Source organism: Hippopotamus amphibius, chromosome 7, assembly GCF_030028045.1.
Source record: "Hippopotamus amphibius kiboko isolate mHipAmp2 chromosome 7, mHipAmp2.hap2, whole genome shotgun sequence".
In the NCBI taxonomy this organism is placed as follows: domain Eukaryota; kingdom Metazoa; phylum Chordata; class Mammalia; order Artiodactyla; family Hippopotamidae; genus Hippopotamus; species Hippopotamus amphibius.
This window is the reverse complement of record NC_080192.1, coordinates 19,440,952-19,464,755: the sequence shown is the minus strand read 5'-3', so window position 1 is coordinate 19,464,755 and position 23,804 is coordinate 19,440,952. Positions and strand designations below refer to the sequence as shown.

General features: G+C 40.7%; 1 protein-coding gene across 4 annotated transcripts in view; it reads right to left on the bottom strand.

Annotated features, from left to right (window-relative positions):
* Positions 1-23,804, bottom strand: part of IGF1 (insulin like growth factor 1) — a 68,188-nt gene that overhangs the window by 1,745 nt on the left and 42,639 nt on the right. For 2 of the 4 annotated variants that reach the window (XM_057742477.1, XM_057742478.1), the window contains exon 3: positions 12,951-13,132. In XM_057742477.1, coding sequence (XP_057598460.1) covers positions 12,951-13,132 — 182 coding nt within the window. Of the gene's footprint in view, positions 1-10,163; positions 11,499-12,950; positions 13,133-23,804 lie in introns of those variants that run through there. The other 2 variants (XM_057742476.1, XM_057742475.1) reach the window with 2 other exon arrangements.

Genomic DNA, 23,804 nt, shown 5'->3' with positions numbered 1-23,804 from the left:
TTTACACATGTTTTTCAGCTCTACCTGGAGCATTAGAGTTATAACCAAGACCTTTATAAAAGCAGGTTAGCACTTTGTACGTTGATGGTCAAAATATCTCACACCTACTGAAAAGAAGAAAGATGAAATCATTGTGTAAAATATGTTTATTAAAATAGTTCAGTGGCCATTGGAAAAAAAATTTGCAGGAAGAAATTGGGCATTTGTATAGGATAGCTTGAAATGCTGTCTGTTTAAAATCCTGACACTTTTCCCCCAAATATGGTAGAATATTACCAAGTTCACCTAACACACATTTGTTGCTCTACAAAGTCTCTGCTGTTAAGCTACCAATAAAGTTTGTATTCCTAATCTTACATCTTATTCTGCTTCCTTAAAGGAGTTCTCCAGAAAATAGAAAAAAGTTATATGGTGCTACATAGTAGAGACACTATTGTCCCACACTCCTTGAAACATTTCGGTTCAGTTCTCAGTACTGATGATTGTATGTGGCTCATCAAAGCCCCACAATCGCTATTATTGACACTATCACTCTATCAAACTACTAACCGAAGTAACTAACAGGTCTAAAAATACCCTGATTTGGGTTTTACCTCTTTTTCTGTTTAAGAAGCCTGTCAGCTTAGAAAAAGAAGATTTTTAAGGATCTGGATAAAGCCCAAACTAGGAAAATGCTCCAGAATGAGATGGTAACAAGTAAAAAAAAGGAAGCACATGAGGTATTTAACCTCCAGTCTTCCTCTCAAGCCAAATCAATCCCAGATTTCCAGAAGAAAAAATTCAGGTGTCGTCCATGCTTCACTCTTCAAATTCACGAGGGCTGTAGCAAAAAAGGATTGATGTTAGCTTGGCCAACCGTATAGATCTTATCCTTTTCCCCAACAGAGAGATTCCTTCTTTTCTCTCAAAGCAGAAGTGTAAAGTGTAAACTGAGTGGAGGGATCTTCTGCCGATTTCCTCAGGGTCTGTCTTGGCATCGCAGCAAAGTCATGGGCAGAAACTTGCTTGATAAAGCTGACACTGCTCCAAGTAGCATGGTTCCCGTGCACACAGGCATACGGTGGAGGCCATTCAAAACCAGCTGGGATGTTGTCTGGTTTGCATTTGGCTCTTTTCCCGGGCTCTCACATGTGACTTCTTTGTTGCAGACAATGACAGTGACAAAACAAAAGCACTCAGGGATTTAGTCTCAGTTGCATCTGTTGCTTTGCTCATTGTCTTAATTTAATGACGCGGGCCACCCTTGACAATGGGTGGCAAGTGGAGACATGTTAGAAGCAGCCGACAGAGCTGGCACCCACCTTCAATGCACTTCTTGTAGGGGTTATGAAACTGTCCCACATTCAGCCAAGCAAAAACTTTTCACTTCAACAGCTTGTCCAAGACAAACAAACCAGCTGAAACTGTTTCTAGTATGCAACTAGACAGATTTTTGAAAGGAAAACAGTAGTGAGTAAATACTGTTTCCTATTGACACCAGGGAAGGGAAGATTATTTGCAAAAGAAAAAAAATGTTGGTCCTCTAGCTCACTGGGGTGGTTTGAGGAATTTTACCCTCTGAAAGAAGGGTTAACCAGTTCATGATGGAATAGGTTTGATAGGGGTTAATTTGTGATATACATTATTACACAGTGTGTACCATACACAGATATTGAGGAAGCTGGAAAATGCCCTGAAGGGTCATTCACATTCCCCTGTTATCTCTTGTGGCATCTTATCTCTTAGATTTTCCAAAGGAAAGCTATCTACAAACTTTTTTATTACTTAGCTCTTTGTTTTTTCCAAAAGAGAGCTATCTACAAACTTTTTTATTAAGATCACTGAGAGGTAATGACAATGGCAATAATAGTAATCTTGATTAAAATTTGCACAGACTTTACAGTTTACACGGCAATCTCAGTGAATCCTCCCAACAACCTCGTGAGATGTTGTTTGCATCAGTCTCATTCACAATCTGAGGCTGCCTAAGATTTAATGAGGTCACACAGGAACAAACTGATAGACGTAGAACTAGTAGTAAAACAATGTATTATTTTAATTAAAGAATAACAATTCCACCACTTGAACATTTGTATGTGCTAGACACTGTATTATAATGTGCTCATTGTATACATTTTCTTATTTAATTCTGATCGTTTTCTTGGAGATGGGTACTCGTGCCTTGTCCATTTTACCTTTACAGAATATGAAGCTTATAAAAGTTAAACAGCTTGCCTAATTTCTTACAGTGAAGATGTGACCACGGTTGGAATTTGCATCAGTCCCTTCTGATTCTGGAGCGCACCAGTGAGCCACTCTACCATGCTGCCTCCTCAAGAGGTCAAACAGTATCTGGTGCCTCAAAATCCAAGTCTCTTTCCCGTAACAATAAATGATAATGTCACGAGCTCGTGATCCCAGATGGTAGATGCTGGTTTAGAGGGGAAGGCAGGACGCTCAACTAGGGAGGCGGGTGCGCTCCCTCATCACAGTGTGAGCTGAGTCCCGTTTGTATGGTTATTGATCGAGGTCTAGTAGCATGGTATTCCTTTAGCAAAAACTAACCCTGTGGCTGTTATAAGCCCTTATTTCCTCCCTGCCTGTCTTTATGAGATTTTGCCTGAGAGACAGAATCTAAAAGGAGGATGATAATAGGCCCTTTAAATTTTAGGGAGGAAGCAGTGATGTTTGCAGTAGACTATGTTTCCATCTCCACCCACTACACACAAGTTAAGTATTGTATGACATAAACTCTAAGAAAAGCCTGGCACCCTATAAAAATGCTGGGAAAATACCGTCCATCACGGAATGTTAGCAGCCTATTGTACAGCATAAACTTCTAACTCAGCAGTGACCTTCTCCTAAGAAAAGCAAAATGGAAAAAAAAAAAGGCAGTGGATGGTTGAAGAGATGGCCCAGGTGTCAGCTCTTTACCTGTTGAAAAGGATATGCTCTAACTATTTTGCTGGCTTGACCTGGAGACACATGAAATTGTAGAGGACGATTTAGGTGTCTGAATATCAACTTTGATATCTTGTTATTTTGACGGATTACAAGTTCAGATTCCAGGAGAGTGAGGTCAGTCTTTCATCTCTGGGAACCAAGCAGAGTGAATGTCATGTGATCAACTCAGTGCTGTGGGATGTGACTTTTAAACCCAAAGGACAAGGTACACTTTTCAAGCAACATATGCTCCTGGTGGAGTAACTGCCTCGTTAACAAAGTGAGAGGTGTACAGTCTTGGCACAGGGTTAGTCTGCCCAGCCTCTTATTTATTTATTTTTTCTGGAAACGACCTCATCCTATCTTGTATGTGGTTATAGTGGGAATGCACATTTTTTCCAATATGATCCTCTCCTCTGGCCATGGTGGATTGGCCTCCCATAGCTCAAGAAGAGTGTGGTGGGGAAACCAAGGCAGACCCAATTTCTGGGAAACACAAGACTCCTTTCCTTGCCAGCTTCGGCTCAAGGACTCCTCAGTGGCTTTGTTGAACTTTCCTTAGACTGTTCAGCAGTCCAAGATGCTTCCGCCCAACCACCTCTCTTCCCCTCCTTCATTGGGGTCAGACTTACGTTGCATTCTGATGACTTGTTCAGGCTTCCCTGATCCTCTCCTATTGCTTTTCACACGGGCATTTTCCCTAATGAAATTCTTGCTCTTTTAACTCAATCTCATTATATTTCTCAGAGGAGCTGGGCTTACATACCTAACTTTGGATCTCAGCTCCCAACACAGAATTGTGTGACCTTTGACAATCACTGCATTCTTCTCTCCTTCTGTTTCCTGTTTTGTAAAATGAAAGGATGGGGTAAGAGCACCCACCTCATAATGTTATGATGACATGTGATCACCCTTACACATTTACCTGGCATAGTTATATGCAAAAGAGCCTACTTCTTCAAGGGTCCTTGGTTTAGATCTATTTTGTGAACTTGATGGCAATACCAGTCTGTTCTGGCTTCTGTGCTGTCAGAATCCACCCTGGGTCTACCTTTGTTTGAGCATCGACGTGCTGTGGAATAAATTACATAAGTGTTTGCTTCCCCACTAAAAAGTAAGCTCCTTGAGAGCAGGTAGCATGGTTCCTTTACCTCTGTCTCCTCCCTGGATGCATGTTGCTTTGCGCAAAGTGGCAAACCAGGAAATGTTTGTTAAATTGATTTAAATTTCCTTCAGGAGTGGTGGAATAGAGTTTAGGTCAATAGCAAACCTTGCATGGCTTCCCACTTCCTGCTATGCACAGAGTCCCCTCTGGTCTCAGAACTTAAAAATGGTGGGTTGCTGTACAGTAAATATCAGTGAAGAAATGCAGAAGAGAGAGCACAGTGCATGGTTAACACACTGGAGTCCATCTTGAGTTTGGATTCTGGTCTGACCACTTGTTAGGGAAAGACCTTGGCAAGACTTTTAACTGCCCTTAGCTCAAGTTTTCTAATCTGTACAATGTGGGTAATTATAGCATTTACCCTGCAGGCTAATGGTGAAGATTAAATGAGGTGGTTTGTGATAGCCTTTACTATAGGGCATATGCCTAATAAATAACAGCTATTATTATTGCCTTTTTAAAAATAGTTACTGTTGTAGCACACCCCATGCTCTGGTGCTGCCTTTTCTCTGGCTGGTGAATAGTATTTACTGGGTGCCCAGAGCTCCCTTGAGTGCTGGGATAGCAGATGTATAGCTATTTCTTTTAGTGACTTGTCCATCACTAGGAATCCCTAGGTTTAGGGAGTATATTTATCCTATAATTATTCACAGATTATCCTGTCTTGGCAAGTTTCTTACTTTTCAAAGGACACCACCTGACTCTATTTCAAGTATTTCTGTCTGTGATGTAAGAAATCACTACCAAAATGGTTTAAAAGCCTGAAAAAGAAAAAAAAAAAAAAAGAGAGAGAGAGAAAAGGGAAAAAAAAAAAAAAACCTGAAGGGTATTTTCCCTTGCTGGCAAGAGTTATTTATGTTGCCTTTAATAGTCTTGAAGGATGTTGTAAAATACTTCAGGGCTGCTTAGACTGTTGATTTTATGGGCAGCCTATTTAGTTAGCTGTTTGTGTTTGTGTTACATTTTTAAATTAAAAAAAAAAAAACAAAACTTTAAGCACACTATCTTTTCCAGAGGGAGTTGATTTTGGAATTGCTGAAAGGTTCAAATGTTGTGGTATTTTAAAAAGTGAAACACCAGATTCTAGCAATTTCACTGATATGTGCTAAAGATTCAGCACATTTTTACCTAAAAACTGGATTTGATTATTTTTTTTCTCTTAAGCCTCCAAAATGGCATTGTTTCATCTCACATACAACATATGCTGGAGTACTTAAACTCATGTATATGGTAATTTATAACACTCTGGGGAGATGCAAGGCTCAGGGTTGTTACCTTTTGGTGTCATTTCAACGCAACAGTGATGAGTTCCGAGGATTAGTAGGAAAGGGTGTTGCCCACTTCTACTCATTCTTTGTGTGTGTGACAAATCTGGGCAGAACATTCAAATGTTGTGTTCTGAATTTTCCTTCTCACTGAATTGAGAGAAATTTTGCAAGTTTGGAAGGCTCTTCTGAACTTTTAGGATGAACAAAATAACACTATGACAAGTTAAAGTGATTTGCATCTGTTTGAGGTTGATGGGAGCCTTCAGCATACAAAAGTAAACATGTGTGGTGCCAGCCAGTGCTTTTCCAAGACAGAAAATGGCACAAGAACAATTCATGCGTGTATACAGTTTAAAAAAAAATCAGAATCATTGCATTGCGCCAAAAGTACTTTTACTTCCATCCTAGTGTTCTTTGAAGAAGGAAACAAGTATCCTTATGGACACGGACAAACCAGAGCATCCAATCATGGCCTTGCTCAACCAAGACTGACAAAATAATGCTATGTATTTATTGATTCCTTTATGCTTTTCATTTTTCCCAGTCCTCCCATGCCTCCTGAACGATTCCAGCTTGCCACACTCATACCATGACATACACATTGCATGTTCCCAAGTCTCCCATCGTCAGCTGGTTAGGAATCCTCACCCACCCCTCAACCTGCCATGGTCTTACTCGTAATCATTTGGAATTTTTGTCTTGCATTAATTGTTATCTACCGCTGTGAAAATAGCACATTGTATTTTCATGGATGGCAGAGCTGGTTGGTCTTTGATTGCATGACCTCTTGGAGCTGGCCAGACAGAAAGCCCCATGTGAATGTTTATATATTGTACAGAGAACTTCGTAAAAAATTTTGGCACGTGAATCCCAGTGAGCATGCATGCGCAGACACACACACACACATACACACACACAAGTAAAGAAGAGAAAATAATCTTCTTCCCCTGCAAAACTATTTGCTGTAGCTAAGTACAGTATGAAAAGCATAAAGGAATCAATAAATACATAGCATTATTTTGTCAGTCTTGGTTGAGCAAGAGTATTTAGAATTAACATTAGTTGGATGGACTTTATTTTAGCATTCTTATTTCTATCAAACCTCCATTTTTTCGAAAGTTTTCTGACTGATGGGTCTTAAAATGATAACCACATTAGCAAATAAAATAAATATGGAAAATTTTGAAAATGTTTTCTAGCTCTTGTTACTTATCTAGCAATAGCCCACTGAGCTATGATTGAGTTCCTCGTGTGCTGCGAAGTTTCTTTGCTGCTCTCTAGAAATACCAGATGTGGACTCATAGACCCGTTGTCCCACATCTCTCATAATTTCCCTGCTGCTTTCAATTTCCATTTCTCTCTATTAGAGTTTAAATGTGAGTCTACATTTCTAAACCATCTCTTTTGGTTGCTAGATAAAAACGAGGGAGCACTAAGGGTGTTAAAGGAATCTCATTGAAAGAAGGAGTCCCAGATAGATGGGTATCAGGGAAAGGAACTCAGATTTCAGTTAGGCTTCTGAGGATGGAGAAGCTGATTTTGACCTTGCAGGTATGGAAGTTTAGTGGCCACTGAAGAACCTTTGCTAAACTTGCCTGCTCTTCTTTAAAAGTGGACTTATCTTGCCTAGGTCAATACATATTGTCACTGATTTTCAAAGGATTCAGCAGCTGGGCTTTTAATCACTGAGGAATTCTATAGTGGGTATTTCAAATCTCATAGAGGGCATTTGCTTCCTCTAAAATGATTTATCTTTTCATTGCTACCCAAGGCTTCACCTTTAACTCCAGACTATCAACTTTGCCCTTGGATTAAAAGTCAGCTCCTTGTTGTCTAGTAAAATTGCCAAAAGCCCTATTCCCTTCACAAAGGCAAGCAAAGAGAATAGACTTCATCTTCCCCCATGGATGCAAGCGGACTTGAGAAATTGCAAAGTTTATTACTTAAGAAAACATTGTTCCCTGTTAGTGACTGGTGGGAGGGAAGTGGTCAGGCCATGGAGGGGAGAGAAGAGGAGGGGCTCTTTGGGAGCTCCTTTCTTTGCCTCCTTTTCCACCCTTACATCCTGACAGCACGCACATTCGAAGCTGTATGAGGTTTTGTTTGTTTTCAAGAGATGTTTGAAAGAAGATCAAATGCTTGTGAGAGGCACTGCATCGGCAGCCCTAGAAACTGAAATGTCCCGGAAGCTGTGTGAGCCCGGAAATAGCCCACATTTTTATTTATTTTGGCCATTTTACTTTAAACTAGTAAGAGCTGGAGTTCATGCTACAATTAAATTTTCCTCAGGCATCATGAAATGAAAACACAGATTACATTTGATTTTAACTGGTTGAGAAAAATGGTGGTTTTCTGAAAGTTCATTCTATGACCTCAAAATAAAAGTTAACAATTCCTTACACGGGACAGCTAGGCTTCCATTGAAGTTGGAATAATTTATAGAACTAGGGTTCTCTGGGTTGGAAGGGGTCTTAGGTCATTGAGTTCTCTTTTCCTATCATATGCTTGAAACACCATGTCATTGGAAAATGTTGGTAAGCTTGAGCTTGAAGTTTTTGGTGATAGACGACTCACTTCCACTGGAGGAGGCCTATTTCTTTTTCAGATGGCTCTAATTTTAAGAACTAAGTAAAATAATATCAACTAAAATTTTAACAGTGCTTACTATGTGCCAGGCACCATTTTAAACACTATAATATATATTTGTACATGCACACACACATAATCTCAATAAATCCTCACAACTCTATGAGGTAGATTCAATTATTACTCACATTTGGCAGATGAGGAAACTAAAGCACTGGTAAATTACATGATTTTCCCAAGGCTATACAGCTATTAAGTGATATAACCAGGATTTGAACTCAGGCAGTCTGATTCTAGATTCTGTAGTCTTAACCACTATGTTTTACTGTCTCTCCAATCTTTATAATTCTCCTTCATGCCTTGTAGAGAGGTTTGCACATGGTAGGTACTCAATAAAAATATTTTTCAACAATTTAAGGATCATGATTCCTTACATATTCCTGTTCGTTTTACACACAATCATCAATTTGCCCTAAAAGAAACAGTGGCATTTTAATGACGATTAATACTCTACTTCAAGAAAGCACTGAAGGCACCAATAAGAACATAACATTCATTATAAACCACTCAGTCAGTTGCCACCTTTAGCAGTAGGTCCTTGAATGATTTCAATTTTGGCTAGAGTAGGAAATTCCAAACATGCGAGACTTGTGCAAGCACAACTCCTCTGCCTTCCCTTTTTTCACGCTGTACTTGCCTTACTGTCTTATGCAAGGACAAGGGGAATTATTTCATCTCAGCAGTGCTACTTGCTACTTACTACCACTATTCCCCTCCCTATGTCAGTCATTTGCCCATCCATCCTTTCATCCATCATTATATGCCATGTATCACTAGGTGCTTAGTACTGATGCTAGAAGAGAGGAGATGGAAAGACAAGGATAGATTCTTCCTGTTAATTCATATTGTTCAGAAACCACATGTAGGCATTTACTGTGACTGCTTTAGAGTTGATAAAACCCATTGCAAAAAGAAGTGGGTTCTAACTAATAGTCTGGTAGTTAAGCATTCTTTAACTAGAAAGTTCTATTGCTTTTTTTTTTCTTTTAAAGTCTTTGCCTTATATTTTCTTGAATGAAATTCATCATTGGGTATAACTGTAGTTTATCCAAAGCCCTGTGTTATAACTGACATTGATTCAGTCATCCATGAAAAAGGGAAGGGATAATTCTCTAATAAATCTTTACATAGGACATGAACTGTTAATTCTTCTCTAAATGGTGGTCCCTTGAAAAGCCATCTCTGTTTGCAGGTTACTCTCAGGTGGTAGAAACAGTAAGTATTGGCTTATGCCTGAGGCTGGTCCCAAAGCATGGATATATTAGCAGGAGAACCGGGCATCTCCTGAATAAGGTGGCTGGCCAGATGGGCTCAGGAACCAGCCTGGCTTTTGTCTGTTCTGATAAGCCAGGACCCACTTTGCAACCATGGCAGCAGTGTCTTGGCTTCCATATGGCACTTTGACATGCTTGCGTTCAGCCCTTTTCCTCCTGGCTTGAGCCTTGGCATATCCATGTATTATATATCCTGGGTTTTCAGTGACCCATGGAGGAAGGATGATCCTGAAGTAGAAAGCATGGCTGGGGCATGAAGGACAGGTAGAATGGATGTTCCTTTATACCATGACATCTTCAAAGTAGGCTACTTGGATGAAATGCTTCACTTCTCAGTTTAGTCTTCTTAGCCCAAGTGTCATCATTTGCTTGGCTAAGCAATCCTCTCTTGCACCCTCTCTCAGCTCTTATAATTCATAATTTGAATGGTCTTGAGACGTTTTGCTTTATTATCTATGAAGATTCTAACCCTACTGTTTAAATCAAGGAAGCTGAAGGAGAAAATCTCTAAGACTCAAATTCTATGATTCTACTTGGCTTTCCTTTATCCTGAGGAAAATCTAGTGCTCTTGCTCTCATTCACTCCCTTCCTTCTGGTGGAAGATATTAAATTAGTGGGAGACTTCGTGTGGCCATTTCTGCCCCATCTTTTCCTTTTTGGAATTCCTTCTTAGTCCATGCTGATTATGTGCTATTCTCTGCTGGCCAGGAGGGTAGCTTAGAACCCAAGCCTATCTTTACCCATTTCTGAATCTCAGTATCCTTATCTTGAAAACAGAGGGATTGGAGCAAATGATGTGCAGCTCTAAAATAACATGGCCCTAGCATTTCCATGGAGCAGAAACTCATAGGATTTCAGGTCTAAAAATCTAGGGGTGTGTGTGTGTGTGTGTGTGTGTGTGTGTGTGTGTGTGTGTGTGTGACAGAGAAAGACAGAGAGAGAGAGAGAGAGAGGGAGTTTTATAGGTGATAGAATCACAAGGCAGTGGTCAGACATCAGAAGTCTTTGAGTCTTTGGTTTGCGGCTGAATTGTGTCCCCCACCAAATTCATATGTTGAAGTCCTAACCCCTCAAAATGTGACTGTATTTGGAGATGGGGTCTTTACACAGATATTTAAGTGAAAATCATTATGATGGGTCCTAATCCAATACAACCAGTGTCCTTATAAGAAGAGGAAATCTGGGCACAGAGCTTGGTATAGAGGGAAGACAATGTGAAAACACAGGGAAAAAAAAAAGAGACCTTTCCTTTCCAAGCCAAGGAGAGAGACCTGAAACAGATCCTTCCCTCTCAACTCCCAGAAGGAACGGATCCTGCCAACTGACCTTGATCTTGGACTTCCAGCCTCCAGAAATGTGTGAAAATAAACTTCTGTTGTGTAATCCACCTAGTCTGTGGCACTTCATTGTGGCAGCCCTAGCACACTAATACATCTTTTATATCTGATTCCAAAGTTCACACACAAAAAAGTTCAGTAACCTCCTCTCATAGGTAAGCTCTCAGGCCTCATGGGCCTTTAGGCAAATACTGGGTGCCCTTTGGCCCAAGCTTGACTAAGAAATGCAGCCTCCAATGACACTGTAGGAAAGGAAATCTGGGAACTTTTATGACACAATTCAGTCTTGCTGAGAATTTGGGGCTAATATTTAACTCTGGATATGTATTGACATGAGAATTCTTATATAATTCACACAAAAATTTAAAATGCACATAAAAGCCTGATTTTTATTTTAATTCTTTTACTTTTTTTTTTTTTTTTTTGGTGGGGAGGGGATTAATGTTTTATTTGCCTCTTTCATAATTTTTGTTCTTTTTTCATTCTTGCCACTGTCTTTCTTGGGCATTACATTTTCCTTTTCCATTTCTCCACCTTTATTTGCAACCACCTACAACAGGTCACTTCTCCTCCTTCTGTCACATGCGTTCTCTAGCTCCGGCCTACTTTTCTTCATTTCCTCTATAGATTCTCCCACTTTTCTTTCTTGCTGTCTGCTTCTCTCTCATCCTCCTTGCCTCTGTCTTAGTCCTTCTCTCCTCCGTTTTCCTTTCTTGTCTGTGTTCAGTTTCTAGCTCCAGTCTCCCTCCTCTGCTCTTTCTTCTTTCCTTTCATCGGCTGACTTGCTTCTGTCCCCTCCTTCTGTTCCCCTCCTGGGTGTTTCTTTGGCCCACCTTTCCTTCTCCTCTGAGACTTCGTTTTCTTGTTGGTAGATGGGGGCTGATACTGTAAACATCACAAAAATAATTGCATTGAGAACAGGTGGTTCCCTTGGTATCCCGGCAGACAGAGGCTTTGAGTCAGCCCAGAATGCCTGCGCTCCACGGATGCAGGAGACAGCATTGGTGCTGGAGAGGTGTCTGGCCCTCAGGCACTAGACCTGACCTTCCAGAACTTTGGGACTCATCTCTGACACCACCCACCCCCTCCCCAACTAGAAACTGAGAGGCACTGGGTCACCTGGAAAGAGAAAGAATTAACCTACCTTCGTCCGCTCAAGCACACTTTCCAGCTACATTCACCTAAAAGGTATTTCTGTGGGGCTTGCTCCCTGTCTCATTCTCTGGCTGTTTTCTCTGTGAACCAGATTGTGCCCAGTTCCTTCCCATCACTCCAGGTGGCTCCCTGAGGTCACATCTCTGCTAAGTCCCCTGTCCCAGCCTCAGCTGCAAATTAGGACCAGGAAGCAGCACAGATGTCACTATGAACTTCTTGGTCTCTCATCTTGTGCCTTCTGCATGATGCTAGTGTTGACTCCAAAGATTAAAACCACAGGTTGTTTTTTATTTTTTCTTTTTTTGTCAACAGGGTCCTGACAGAGCTTTTTACTTTACTTATTTATACTTCCTTGTTTTCTTCACCTTCTCTTTAATTCTCATTCTTTCTACTTAATGACTAAAATGTAATCACTTATATTCATTTGTTCACTCATTCATTCATTCATTCATTCAACAAAAATCTATCAAGGGATCAGTTTGCATCAGAAGATTTATGTACTTCTGATGGCACAGACAGTGCCTCTAAGGCTTTTTTAAAAGTCTAGCTCTTAGTAAGAGATACCTGCAGATTTTGATCATTAGAAACTTTTTGGTGTTCTTAGAGCCAAATTTCTATTTGTTTTTCTTCTTTAATTGTTTGCTACTGAATGTGAATTTCTATTAGTTCCCACTTTAGAGTGTTTTTTTTTCTTTGCACCTTTGCAGAGTACCAGGACTTCACATGCTTTGTTCATACAATTACAAAAGAAATTAACACTTGTCCAACAATTACTTTGTGCAGTCAGGTGAAAAGCATTGCATGCGCGTTAATGACCTGATGAAGTAGAACCATTATCCCAACGTTACTGGTGAAACTAAGCCTTGGGAGGTTACATTATTTCGCCAAGGGCTCTCAGCTGGTGATGGGCGAAGCTAGGATGTCGGTTTTGTCTGATACCAAAGCTCAGGTTTAGTCACTCTTCTCCACCCTCTTCTGGTGGTCAGATGGTTCAGAGCAGTGGAAAGGAGAATTTAGAATGTGGAGCAATGGAAGGGATGGACCTCTCAAGTAAGAATGGAGCTGTTCTGACCTGTGAGCCGGGAGATCATGGGGCATAAGTACTGTTTGGCTCACTCACACGGGTAAGATACAGATCTCGCGAGGATGGCCGACCTCCACCCCCACCCCGGGCTGGCTTACCTTCTGAGCCTTGGGCATGTCGGTGTGGCGCTGGGCACGGACGGAGCGGGCTGACTTGGCAGGCTTGAGAGGCGCGCAGTACATCTCCAGCCTCCTCAGATCACAGCTCCGGAAGCAGCACTCATCCACGATTCCTGTCTGAGGCGCCCTCCGACTGCTTGAGCCATACCCCGTGGGCTTGTCTGTTCAAATCAAACGCAGAGGGGCCTGGCTTTAGAGTGGAATAATGTGCTATCTTCAGGGTTCCACCCAGCCCCTGAAGACTCTCCTCTCCCCTCCTTGTCAGCCCACACTTTTGTAAGTCAACCTCCTCCAACAATTCCTGACCCCCTAGATCTTTCTGGATTCCAGTATGTCTCCTGGAGTCGGTGCCACACTTGATTGGCAACACCTCATTCATCATGCATTTATTTGTGTTAATTCTCCTCCACTTCTTAGCCACCTGTAGTCAAGGATCTTGTCTATGCTGGATCCTCGCCTTTCCTTTCGTATTGGCTTAATTAGGAGGCTGCTAGGAATAGTAATTAAAAGATCATGTTTTACGTTTTCTTAATCTTTTTTAGCAAATCTGCATGGTTTTTGTGTGCAGGATGGTTCAAATGTTTGCTCTTTGGCTTAACTGCTTCCATTATAACATCACACTGAGAATTAAAGAGGTTTTGAGTCTGGAACGGTCTCCTCACTTAAGGGATGTGGAAACTGAGACAGAGTTGGGAATGACTTACTCAAGTTCATTCAGGCAGTGAGTTGTGGAGCCAGGATTCAAACACAGATCTACTCGGGGCAAAGCTCAAGTGCCTCATAGAGCCTGGGAGACCTGTTGTATGACTCTGGACAAGTTATTTAAGCTTCCTGGACTTCAGTTTACTCATTTGTAAAGTGAGATTAATAAGATCTTCCGTGTAATGATTGCTTGAGGATTACATGACATACTGTATGAAAAGTACTTAGCATATCACCTGACACCTGGTAGGTCCTAAATAAACCTTGGTTTGGTTCCTCTGAGCATCACTTTCCAGGATCATATAGGGTCTATGAAGAGACAGAACCTCTATTGACTGCATCCAGAAGCTTTGGAACTTGGTTGGAACTGATGGCAATATCAATGAGATAGGGCTCCTTCTCCTACCACCCTAGAGAGACCAGAACCATCATTTCTGTTTTCTTATAGGATAACTAATAGACTGAGATAGAATGAACTAAATGTGCATTTTTCATTTGATTCTCATTGCCCAGAGGGAGCACCAGGAATCAAATTTCTTTTGATATTTGCAAATCAGTTAGGCCTCTTTACTTGGCAAGTAGGTTTTAGTTTGATTCTATTTTGTTTTGTTTTGATTTGGACACACTTTTCCTGGCTCTAGAATTAAAAAGAAGGCAAAACAAGTTTACATGGATCTTAAAATGTACTTGAATTCTTCGTAAACTTTTTGTCACAGTAGAACTTTTGTTACACCAAATCTTGCTTATATACCAGTATATAAAACAGACAGAAGTGAAACTGCTGTGGCTTGGGCAAGGGCAGGGGACTGGATCTTGATTTTCTCTGTCTCCCTTACCTCCCTTGGGAGGTGGAGGGCCTGAGTCTTCACCGATGTCCAAGCTTCATGGAAGAAAATTTGTGAACTGTTGACCCAGAAGGATCCAATTAATCAATGTGACATATGTTTAATCTTAATTCCTGACACAGAAGACAGCATTATATTTCAAATAAAAAGGCTTATGTTCACATAGTAATGATACTGTATTTTAGGATGAAGTTTTGAAAGTCAAAATCCCCATGTATATTTTGAACTCCCTAGTTGGGGGAGATCAGACCCATGGTCATGGCCTGCTACCAAACTAGTTTGGCTGCCTTGCAGCTCAAGGGGCCAGCTGTTCATGGCATCCTCTAAGAATCCAAATGTTTTCCTGATGCTCGGCACAGGAACCTGGGGATGCTTCCTCCCTGTAAGGCAGGTTTATTGTCATTCTTAGGGCAGCTGGGGGTAGAAACTTAGCGAGGGTTCACTTGTGGTCTCTTTGGGTGGGGTGTGCTGCTGTTTTTCAGGGTGAACCCTGTGGGCTCCTCACAGTTGAGGGATTTGGAAGGGACTGGGCAGCTGGCCCCAGTTGGAGCCTCAATGGTGCTTTCACTTGCCATCAGAGGATCAACCAGTGCAGAAGACTCTCTGCTTCTGCTCGCCAGCCCGGCCCTGGCAAGCCAGGACTCATCTGGTCCCTTGGGCAATGTAAACAATATTTTTTGTTTTTTGTTTTTATAATCTTTTCCTGGAACTATAAATTAGAATAAAGACACAAATAGGCTTACATGGTTCTTTGTAACCCACAAAGGACTTCTACATACTTTTTGCTAAGTGGCTATTTCAAGAGGCTGAAAGGGTCAGCCAGTGGAGAGTAACTGATACACTTTGGTTTTCTCTTGGGGTGGGGAAAGAGGAGAAGGTGACTCAGCCTACTTTGAGGTAACTGTCCCTGTCGTCCACCTCAGGTAATGATTGCTCTTTGCCAAAACGGTACATTTCTTAACAGGACATAATGGAGATTCATTTGTTGAATTTGGGGTAGTCATTTGATATTTGGAGGTAAGGTGGCAGGAGTGGTTCCAGAAATCTTCAAACTTGGCTAACTTAGAAACAACTCATTTCAGAGTTCATCCTTATGGATTGAAGACCGAGAGGGATGGGCTCTGTGATTCCAGGACCTATTTAGCACTTGCATTTCAAGCATCACTAAAGTAATCTTCCTTCTGAGACTCCATACATAGGTTGTGGAGCTCCTTGCTTGCCACTGGAGGAAGACACTAACCTTTATCTCAGAACAGCATCGAACACTATATGTGTAGTATATTCCCTTCTTGGTGACTGTCAACAGCCATGAAACTCACCACAGGTCTACTTCCTCTTGTGAGATAGAAAGTAATCATGAGCACAGCAAAAAATAGTAGCACACACCAGGCATCTGGTGTGTCACCTCCTAGATGAGCTCAGAATTCACCACGGCTCAGTCTATAAAATAGCCGTGCTTTTTTAGTCCATAGATCAATGAATTTAGGAACAGAGAAATTTAGGCCTCTTTTGTAATGCTCTAAAAAGAAAGTTTACCTTATGTCTATATCTGTTTTTTTTAATGTTGTTGAAATATTACAGAGTTGGACCTTGCTATAAATGTAACCACCAGTTATCTCTAGCCACCACAGTCCTAGAAAGATGTTTTTCTTTGTATATTCATAATGTCTACAATAGACTAATTGTACTTCATTGAAAATATATGAATATAACAAGTGTTTACTTTGCCTTTTAAAGTTTAATTGATCCTTTGAAGTGTCTTATAGACTTGATTTCTGGTTCTACATAAAGATATTTAACAACAACAACAAAAAATCATTTCTCACTAATTGAGAGGCCAGAGTTGAGGGTCAAGGTTTTTCCCTTTATCTTCAAATGCCTCATATTTCTTTTTTTTTTCCAGAACGAAAATAAAGGTATTTGTTGCCATGGGTTAAAACTAGGAGCATGATACAATGTAGTTTACCAGGAAAGCAGTAAAATTATTTGCTGCAGTATCAATTTTGAAAAGAATAGGGATTTTTAATGACCTCAAAGTTGCAGCTGTTGTCATTATGAGTAATTTTTAAATGAGATGGAATGAACTGTTATATCTTTGCCTTTAGAAACTCCTCATCAAACACTAGGTAATTATGCTCCAGTGGGCAGAATCAGAATTGGTAGGTGAACAAGAAACAAATGTTGGATTAATATATGAAAAAACTTCTAACAATTTGAACTTAAAAGTGTTAAAATTGGGACTGACTTCTTTTAAAGGTAATGAACTTCCATTGCTGGAAGCAGTTCAGTAAAGGCTGTATGAACACCTGTCAGAGATCCTAGGAGCATATTCCTGTATTGCACACAGTGTCTGACTGCTATGGTCATTTCCATTCCAAGTATTCTGCAATAAGTAAAGAAATGGAGGAGAATACTCTTCTAGGCCAACCAAATATTCACTATGATTAGAAGCCACTTGCATTGTCTTCAAGAAAGAAGTCCAAATATTTTCTGACTTAGAGGGTTAAAATTTGTTTTCTATTCATCATTTGAGTTCCCCAAGATGCTCAAAACCTTTTCTGTACTCAATACTATAAAAAAACAAAAAACAAAAACAGGTGACTGGGATAGTTCTTTCTACAACTAGGTATACTCCCAGAGTTCTGTCATACCAATTATGAAGCGTCCATATACTTACTCAACTGTTAGGGCAAACAGGCATGTATAGAATTACACAGAATTTTCCTTGCTGACAAAGTCCTAACATTGGAAATTTATATATTTGTGTATTTAGTTTTCAGTAGGTTTGCTCCAGCACATGCAAACCAAAGATTGCTTAGCAGGCAAGTTGGCTAGCACCTAACCTGGGCCTTGAGTCCTCTATGAGCAGACATAAAGTGCTGTCACAGTGCACCGCTGTTGAAAGTTGGCCAACAGACAGAATTCCAATGATTAAACAGCTGGCTTCTATAATAATAGCACTTCCCTTTAAATAATGCATGGGCAGTGGAGTAATTCAATAATCTTCAGGAAAAACTTGCTAGTGACAAGGGTTTGGGGAAGAATAGTTTCATCATCAAAACCATGCCAGTTAGCTGAGTCTCACATTTTGTCATGGATGCAAGCAGCTTGCTTCCCTCCATCTCTGAAGGAGAAGGCGTAATACTGAGATTAACCTAGGGTCATCACTTCTAGAGTAAAGAGCTCTGGTCATTCATCATTGGTGAAAATGGTACTACCTTTATTGGTGCTACATAAGCTTGTGTTTCTTATAGATTTCTGTGAATACAGTTGGGACATTGTATTCAGCTTTAATTGCTTTTGAAAGTTCGCTTCTTGCTTATTGAGAAAGCTTTTCTTTATTTATTTTAACTCTATTGTTGGAAACAGGAGATATTGATTTGAAGAATCAGTATTTAAAGAATGAAAAATGCAAACATTTTCCAAATAGAGAAATATCCAGTCCTGAAGACATACACTCGTTACACTTTGGGTTCCAAGGAATAAAACTTCTCTAGAAATTGCTAACAGGGGGAGGTACTAAAGTTGATCATGTTTTGAAAGCAGAAAAAAAGAAGTCAGACAGTTCAAGTTGTATTTCCAGGGCTATTTCTAGAAAATTCACAATTATGTGTCTGGTAGAAAACACAAGTGGATTATTAACTAATAAAAAATGAATTTGCATTTAACTTTGATGAACTTAGGATTGATCACACAATCAAATACTATAGTTCATATCTTTAGAAGCCAGACAGTTAGGTTTCCTACACCAACTATCTATCCAAAACTTCCAGACGTGTTGACAATTTAAAATAACTCAGAATGATTAGTTTCTTAGGCAACAATGCTCCATGGACCACGTTATCTAATAAAAATTTATTCAGTTGACATAATTTCACATGGGATGCTAGTAGGAAAGTTGGGTAAAATGTGAGTTATCTTAAATTTGCCTCCATTTTAGTGAGAATCACTTCTCACTTTCCTTTTTTATGGCTTTACGTGGAAAACCGGACTCCTTTCATGAATTCCTAATACGAGGAAAACTGTGATAGGACCATTACCTAGACCCCAAATGTAATACATTGAATGGTTGTTATTTCCTGAATTCATAGGATTTGCATTTAACTTAAAGCCTTTTGATAAATCGATAATTTACCTTTAAAATTCTATGGAAATCAACTTGAATTAAAACAAATATTGAGCTATATGTAGTTATGTGCTTAGTAAAGATATGGAAAGATGCCTTCACTACTGTAAGACCATCAACATCGCTTTGCATTTAGAATAACAAGGGTATGTACACACACACACTCAAACACATATTGGGGAATTGAGTCCCTGACTGTCAGTATCAAAACTATTGTCAAAGCATTTTAAAAGTAGGACTATTTTTGAAGAAAATTTTTCAAAAATGTTTACCTATTGCCTCCCTTATATGTTTCTAGTGAACTCTGCACATTTCTGCTTTTCTGCAGAAGGTCTTTCCAAGTAGGACCGGCCTTTGGATTTATAAAAGTGAACACTGAGAAAATGTCCTCTTTTCCATGAACGGCATGTCATAAACTTTTCTTGAAAACCTATCAAATTTAGGCATCGATTTCACTTTGGCCTGTGTTAATTTTTAATTGCCAGTGTTTGCTGGTCCCACTACTTCTCAATTGGACGAGGTCATCTTTTCTAGGAATTGTGGCCCTATTCAACCTGCCACTACCCCCACCACTTGGCAACTCTTTCTCAGCTACTAAATCCCCATAACCCAAAAGACCAAAGTCTTCCCATTACCCAATCAAGTTAATGTTTGTGTATCTCTGGACCTAAAAGGAATGAAGCAGAGCTCTGTGGGGCTGCCCCTTTCTTCAAATCTGCCTTTTTTTTGGGAAGCCCCAACTCAAGGGCCGGTGTGAAATGAGTGCTATTCAGTCTGCCTCTGTCCCAAAGGCCAGGGAGCTAAAGTGCACAGCCTACAGGCAAGAAAACTAGAGATTCAGAGAAGAAACATTACCGTTTTAGGGCTCTTTGGAGAAATGGGCCGACAGAGTGGGAAGCAACATGATGTATTACTCTAGCCTGATACAATGCCCTGGAGGGCGAGCCTCTTGCCAGGTCAGCACAATTTACTACTTTAGGTTTGATTCCAGGGCTTGGAGGAGATAGATGTAGCCAACAAAATTATACTTTGGCAAGAGAAATGCTTTGCTGGACAGAAATGTTGTCCTAAGGGAATAGTTTGGTTTATCAACGTCTAAGGTAAAAGATAATCAAATGCCAGGAGGTCATTTTTATGTCTGAATTATTTCAGTTGGGCCTGCTATGTAAGTTAGCTACCATTTCCCAGTTATATAGTTTCAATTATTTAGAACATAATGCAGGATTTGAGTATGATCTGCTTGTGACATCTGTCATACCAATGAAGGAGGAAACATGTGGAGTGGCTAAAAGCACATGTTTTGGAGTCAGACAGATCTGGATTCTGCCACTTTTACACTATTCACCTTGGGCAAGGCACCAACTCTGCTAAGACTCAGATCCTCTTATGTAAAATGGACATAAGAGTATCTCCCAAGACTGTTGTGAGGATTAAGTGAGAATGTACGTAAAGTGTTTTGCACAAAGTCTGGTACGCAATAAATTCTAAATAATGTTAGCTCTTGTAATTATTATTGTTATGAAGTTAGTTGGCCAACAAGGCTAGTGGGGCAGGCCTCCTCCTCCTCCTCTCTTCCGCTTAAAAGTGCATCCTTTCCAAAGTTTGGCTGAAAAGATGTCCTTTCTAGATAAAGGAGCACTGTTCTCCATTAAAGTGAATGAATATGTGTTCCTTTGAAAGCATATCCAAACTTTATGTTGTATAGACTGTCCTGAATAGTTTTCATCTGCAATAGGCACTCCATGAGAACGGGTCCTCCAATCAAGTCAGACAAGCTATATGGGCTTATCTTGAACTCTTGTTCCCTTTGATGTCTCCCAAGTAATCCACCGGCTCAAATAATTGGTTTTTCAGCATTAGTATCTATTCACTTATCTCAAAACGATGCTGCAAGGCATGGGATGGGTGCGGGCAAAATACATGGTCAGAAGTGGTTCCCCAATCACTTTCAACCAGCATATGTATTTCTTTCCTCTCTCTTTCCTCTTCTTCCTCTATATCTTCTCATCTCCTGCTCTTGACAGCCATTGACATTCTTTTTACTCACTGATGCACTTTAGAGCAAAAGCTCATATTATGCAGAGTTCATGGTAGGCTAAGAATTAGAGTTTCATTCCCTCTCTGGAATGACTGAAATCTAAGGCTCCCTTTCCTGCCAACCATGCTTTGTAAACAAGCAGCCACCGAGTATACAGTGTCACCAGGCCCACTTAATCACTACTCCATCGTGGACCCACGCCTGACCAAGACGAAAACAGACAAAACAAGAGAGAGGATAAGAAGGGATGTTGAGGAATCGCATACAGGGGCCTGAGTTATCTCATTTTTTTAAGAAAGACTGTGACGGAAATTGTAAGATAAGCCCGGCTCCAATGTGGAGATTGTAGCCATGCCACCAGCATTATCTCCTATACTTACACTGTTATTGTCAGTTTACTCTTTCAGATGTGGGAAGAGAGGCCTTGTAAGCAAAACATAAGGCGTTCGTGAATAGAGGGTAACGGCCCTCTTTCTGGTGCCACAGAAAGATGAATCAGCCAAAGGGGTATTAAAACACATTCTCTTTATTTTTAGTTTCACTCTAAAGTCTATCATTTCTCTTTTGTTTGCAACTTGGCACCTGCCCTGTGTTCTCAGGGGCCCTGCTCCCCATCAGTCTCCTCACTCAGGCCTCTGTGTTTTGCTCAGGGTACATCTGGAGATTTTCCCAGGGGTGGGTGTGACACGGTCAGGATGGCAGGTGAAGGGGTGATGGCTGCCAGGGCAGTCTGGCGTGTCTGAAGGCAGAGTGTCAGGAGGTGGAGGCCCCGTAAGGAGAGGCATCCAGGCCCGCACCAGGGACTGAGCTGTTGAAAGGCAGCCTCACAGCAGCAGAGACAGCCCTCGGTATCACTGCAGAGGAGCAACGGCCAGAGTCATCGACAGGTTGAACACAGGAGAGAAGGAGGGAGGGAAGAGGGGAGGGAGGGAGAAGGTGGTGAGAGCGTTATGTGATATAAATAACTGCAGGAGGGCACGTCAGTGCCAGTTGGGTGGTGTGTGATGTACCTTTCATGCTGGTGTGTCAACGGCGCTGTTCCTGAATTGAAAGGTCCTGGGGAGTGTTTCTATAGCACCTAGCACAGTGCCATATGCAGAGAGGAAGTAAAAAAGAAGGCAATATGGTATACTGAAAACAACATTGGACTCCAGCCCAGACCCTTTGTGCAAACGCGCAAGTCACCCAAACTCTCTGAGATTCTGTTCTCTCATGGAGACAAACAAAGTACTGGATAACATCAAGCACTCTTTCTAACTACATGGCTCCAAGGATTAACTAAATGGCTATGGGACCCACTTTTTAAATCAGCAATGCATATGTGGTACATCAGTGCTTTTCCCCAATAGTAGAGAAAAATACAGTGAAGCGAAGTTTGATAAGAGAACCAGGACTTTCCTCTTTGTCAGGTTTAATTTTAGATGAAAACAAGATTGATGTATCAGATTGAACTTAAGAAAAGCAGGGACCAGCACTGAGTTTGACGGAGGAACATAGGGAAAATGTCCAATGTGGAGGTGGGTTTGAGTAAGAGGAGGGGACAAGACCATCTAGGGGGTGTGAATTAGGAGGATAAGAAAGATAAGGGAGTCGTCTGCTGGAGCTGTTGAAACGGTAGAAACAGTTTTCATTTTGAAAACTGGGATCCTAAAGGCTTTGAGGAATGAGGAAGAGGGATGGCCTTCACTTATGTGGGCACTTGGAAGTGAGAATGAGTATGAGAAGAGTCTTTCTAGAAATTCCTGGGCATGGTCTTCTAACACCACTCTTCACAGAGCTGCATCGTCAAAAGATAAGTGACAAGTCCCAGGAGGGTTGTTAATATTATTGACCAGAATGCTAAACTTCCTAGTGTTCAGTGTGGGCAACATTTTCCTTCACTGGCTTCCTGAGTGTCTATCAATGGTATATGAATCCTCTGTGCGATATGTAGTTTCTTCCTGGAGGACTGGTACATCGTTTCCCCAGAACATTCCATCTATAGTTACATGTTATCCCATCTCTGATAATGTGAATGAGTTTCCAGACAGGTCATCATCTCTACCATTGCTACCCAACATCTGCCCAGAGGACAAAATTAGAAAAGGACCATTATAAATATGGTTTTTCAAATGCTACACCTTTTTTTTTTTTTTTTGGTAAAATAAACGAATGTTAAGGTTATTAAAATGTTAAAATCTGTACAAGGAGTTCTCAAGCAAGTGGTAGTATGATTCATCAAAATATCAAGCAGGTATGCAGACTGAGGCTGAATCGTTCATTTAGAGAGTGCTTATATTATTTCAGGAGACTTCAGCTAAAATCTGGACTCATTAATGGCTTTCCTCAAATTATTATATTTTAGAATTTCATATATCTTTAGACAGGAAGCAAGTTCAGGGTCAACTAAGAAGTTTCTTAGTAATTTGGCAATCACTGAGCCTATTAGTTTTAGCCAACCCACTCCTTACAACCTCCCTCCCCACCCCCAGATATTATTTTTCTGAACTGAGCAAGTGAAGTATGAATAAGGAGAGAGAGAGGAGTGGCTAGGTTGCAGCTCATCGCCAAGCTAAATCCTGTTCTCATCTTTATTTCCTCTGGGACTGATAACAAGTCTACATCTCCAAACTGCATTAAATACGTTTAGCAAATATTATTACCAATCAAGAAAAATCTCTGATTCTCTTATTTATTTTACTAAGGAAAAATATTTTCAGCTTGTGATGTTGGCTGGAGAAATTAAACTTTTTTATTTTTATTTTTTCTCACATACTCACACTGTGAATGACCACATCGCTCTGCTCTGGGACCCCACGCTGAGTCAACGGCCTCTTGGCCTTTTAGCCAATCACTCACTTCTGTGAATTTTCTTTCTGAGAACTGGAGACAGTTGCCCCAGAAGTCACTTTCCAGTTTATCACAAAACCTGTCCCTGGTTACAGAATTAGTTGGCCTCATTAGAAGCAAGCAACATGAGGCCTGATGTGTCCTACAGCTGCGGAGGCTCCTTCATGCAGGGACATTGGGCCAGGATAACTGCTTATGGGATATTTTATTTCCCTCAACACTTGCCTTCTGTCTCCTCTCTTTGGCTCAGATGTGGGTTTTGGAAGCCTGCATGAAGGCACTGCTGGTGTTAA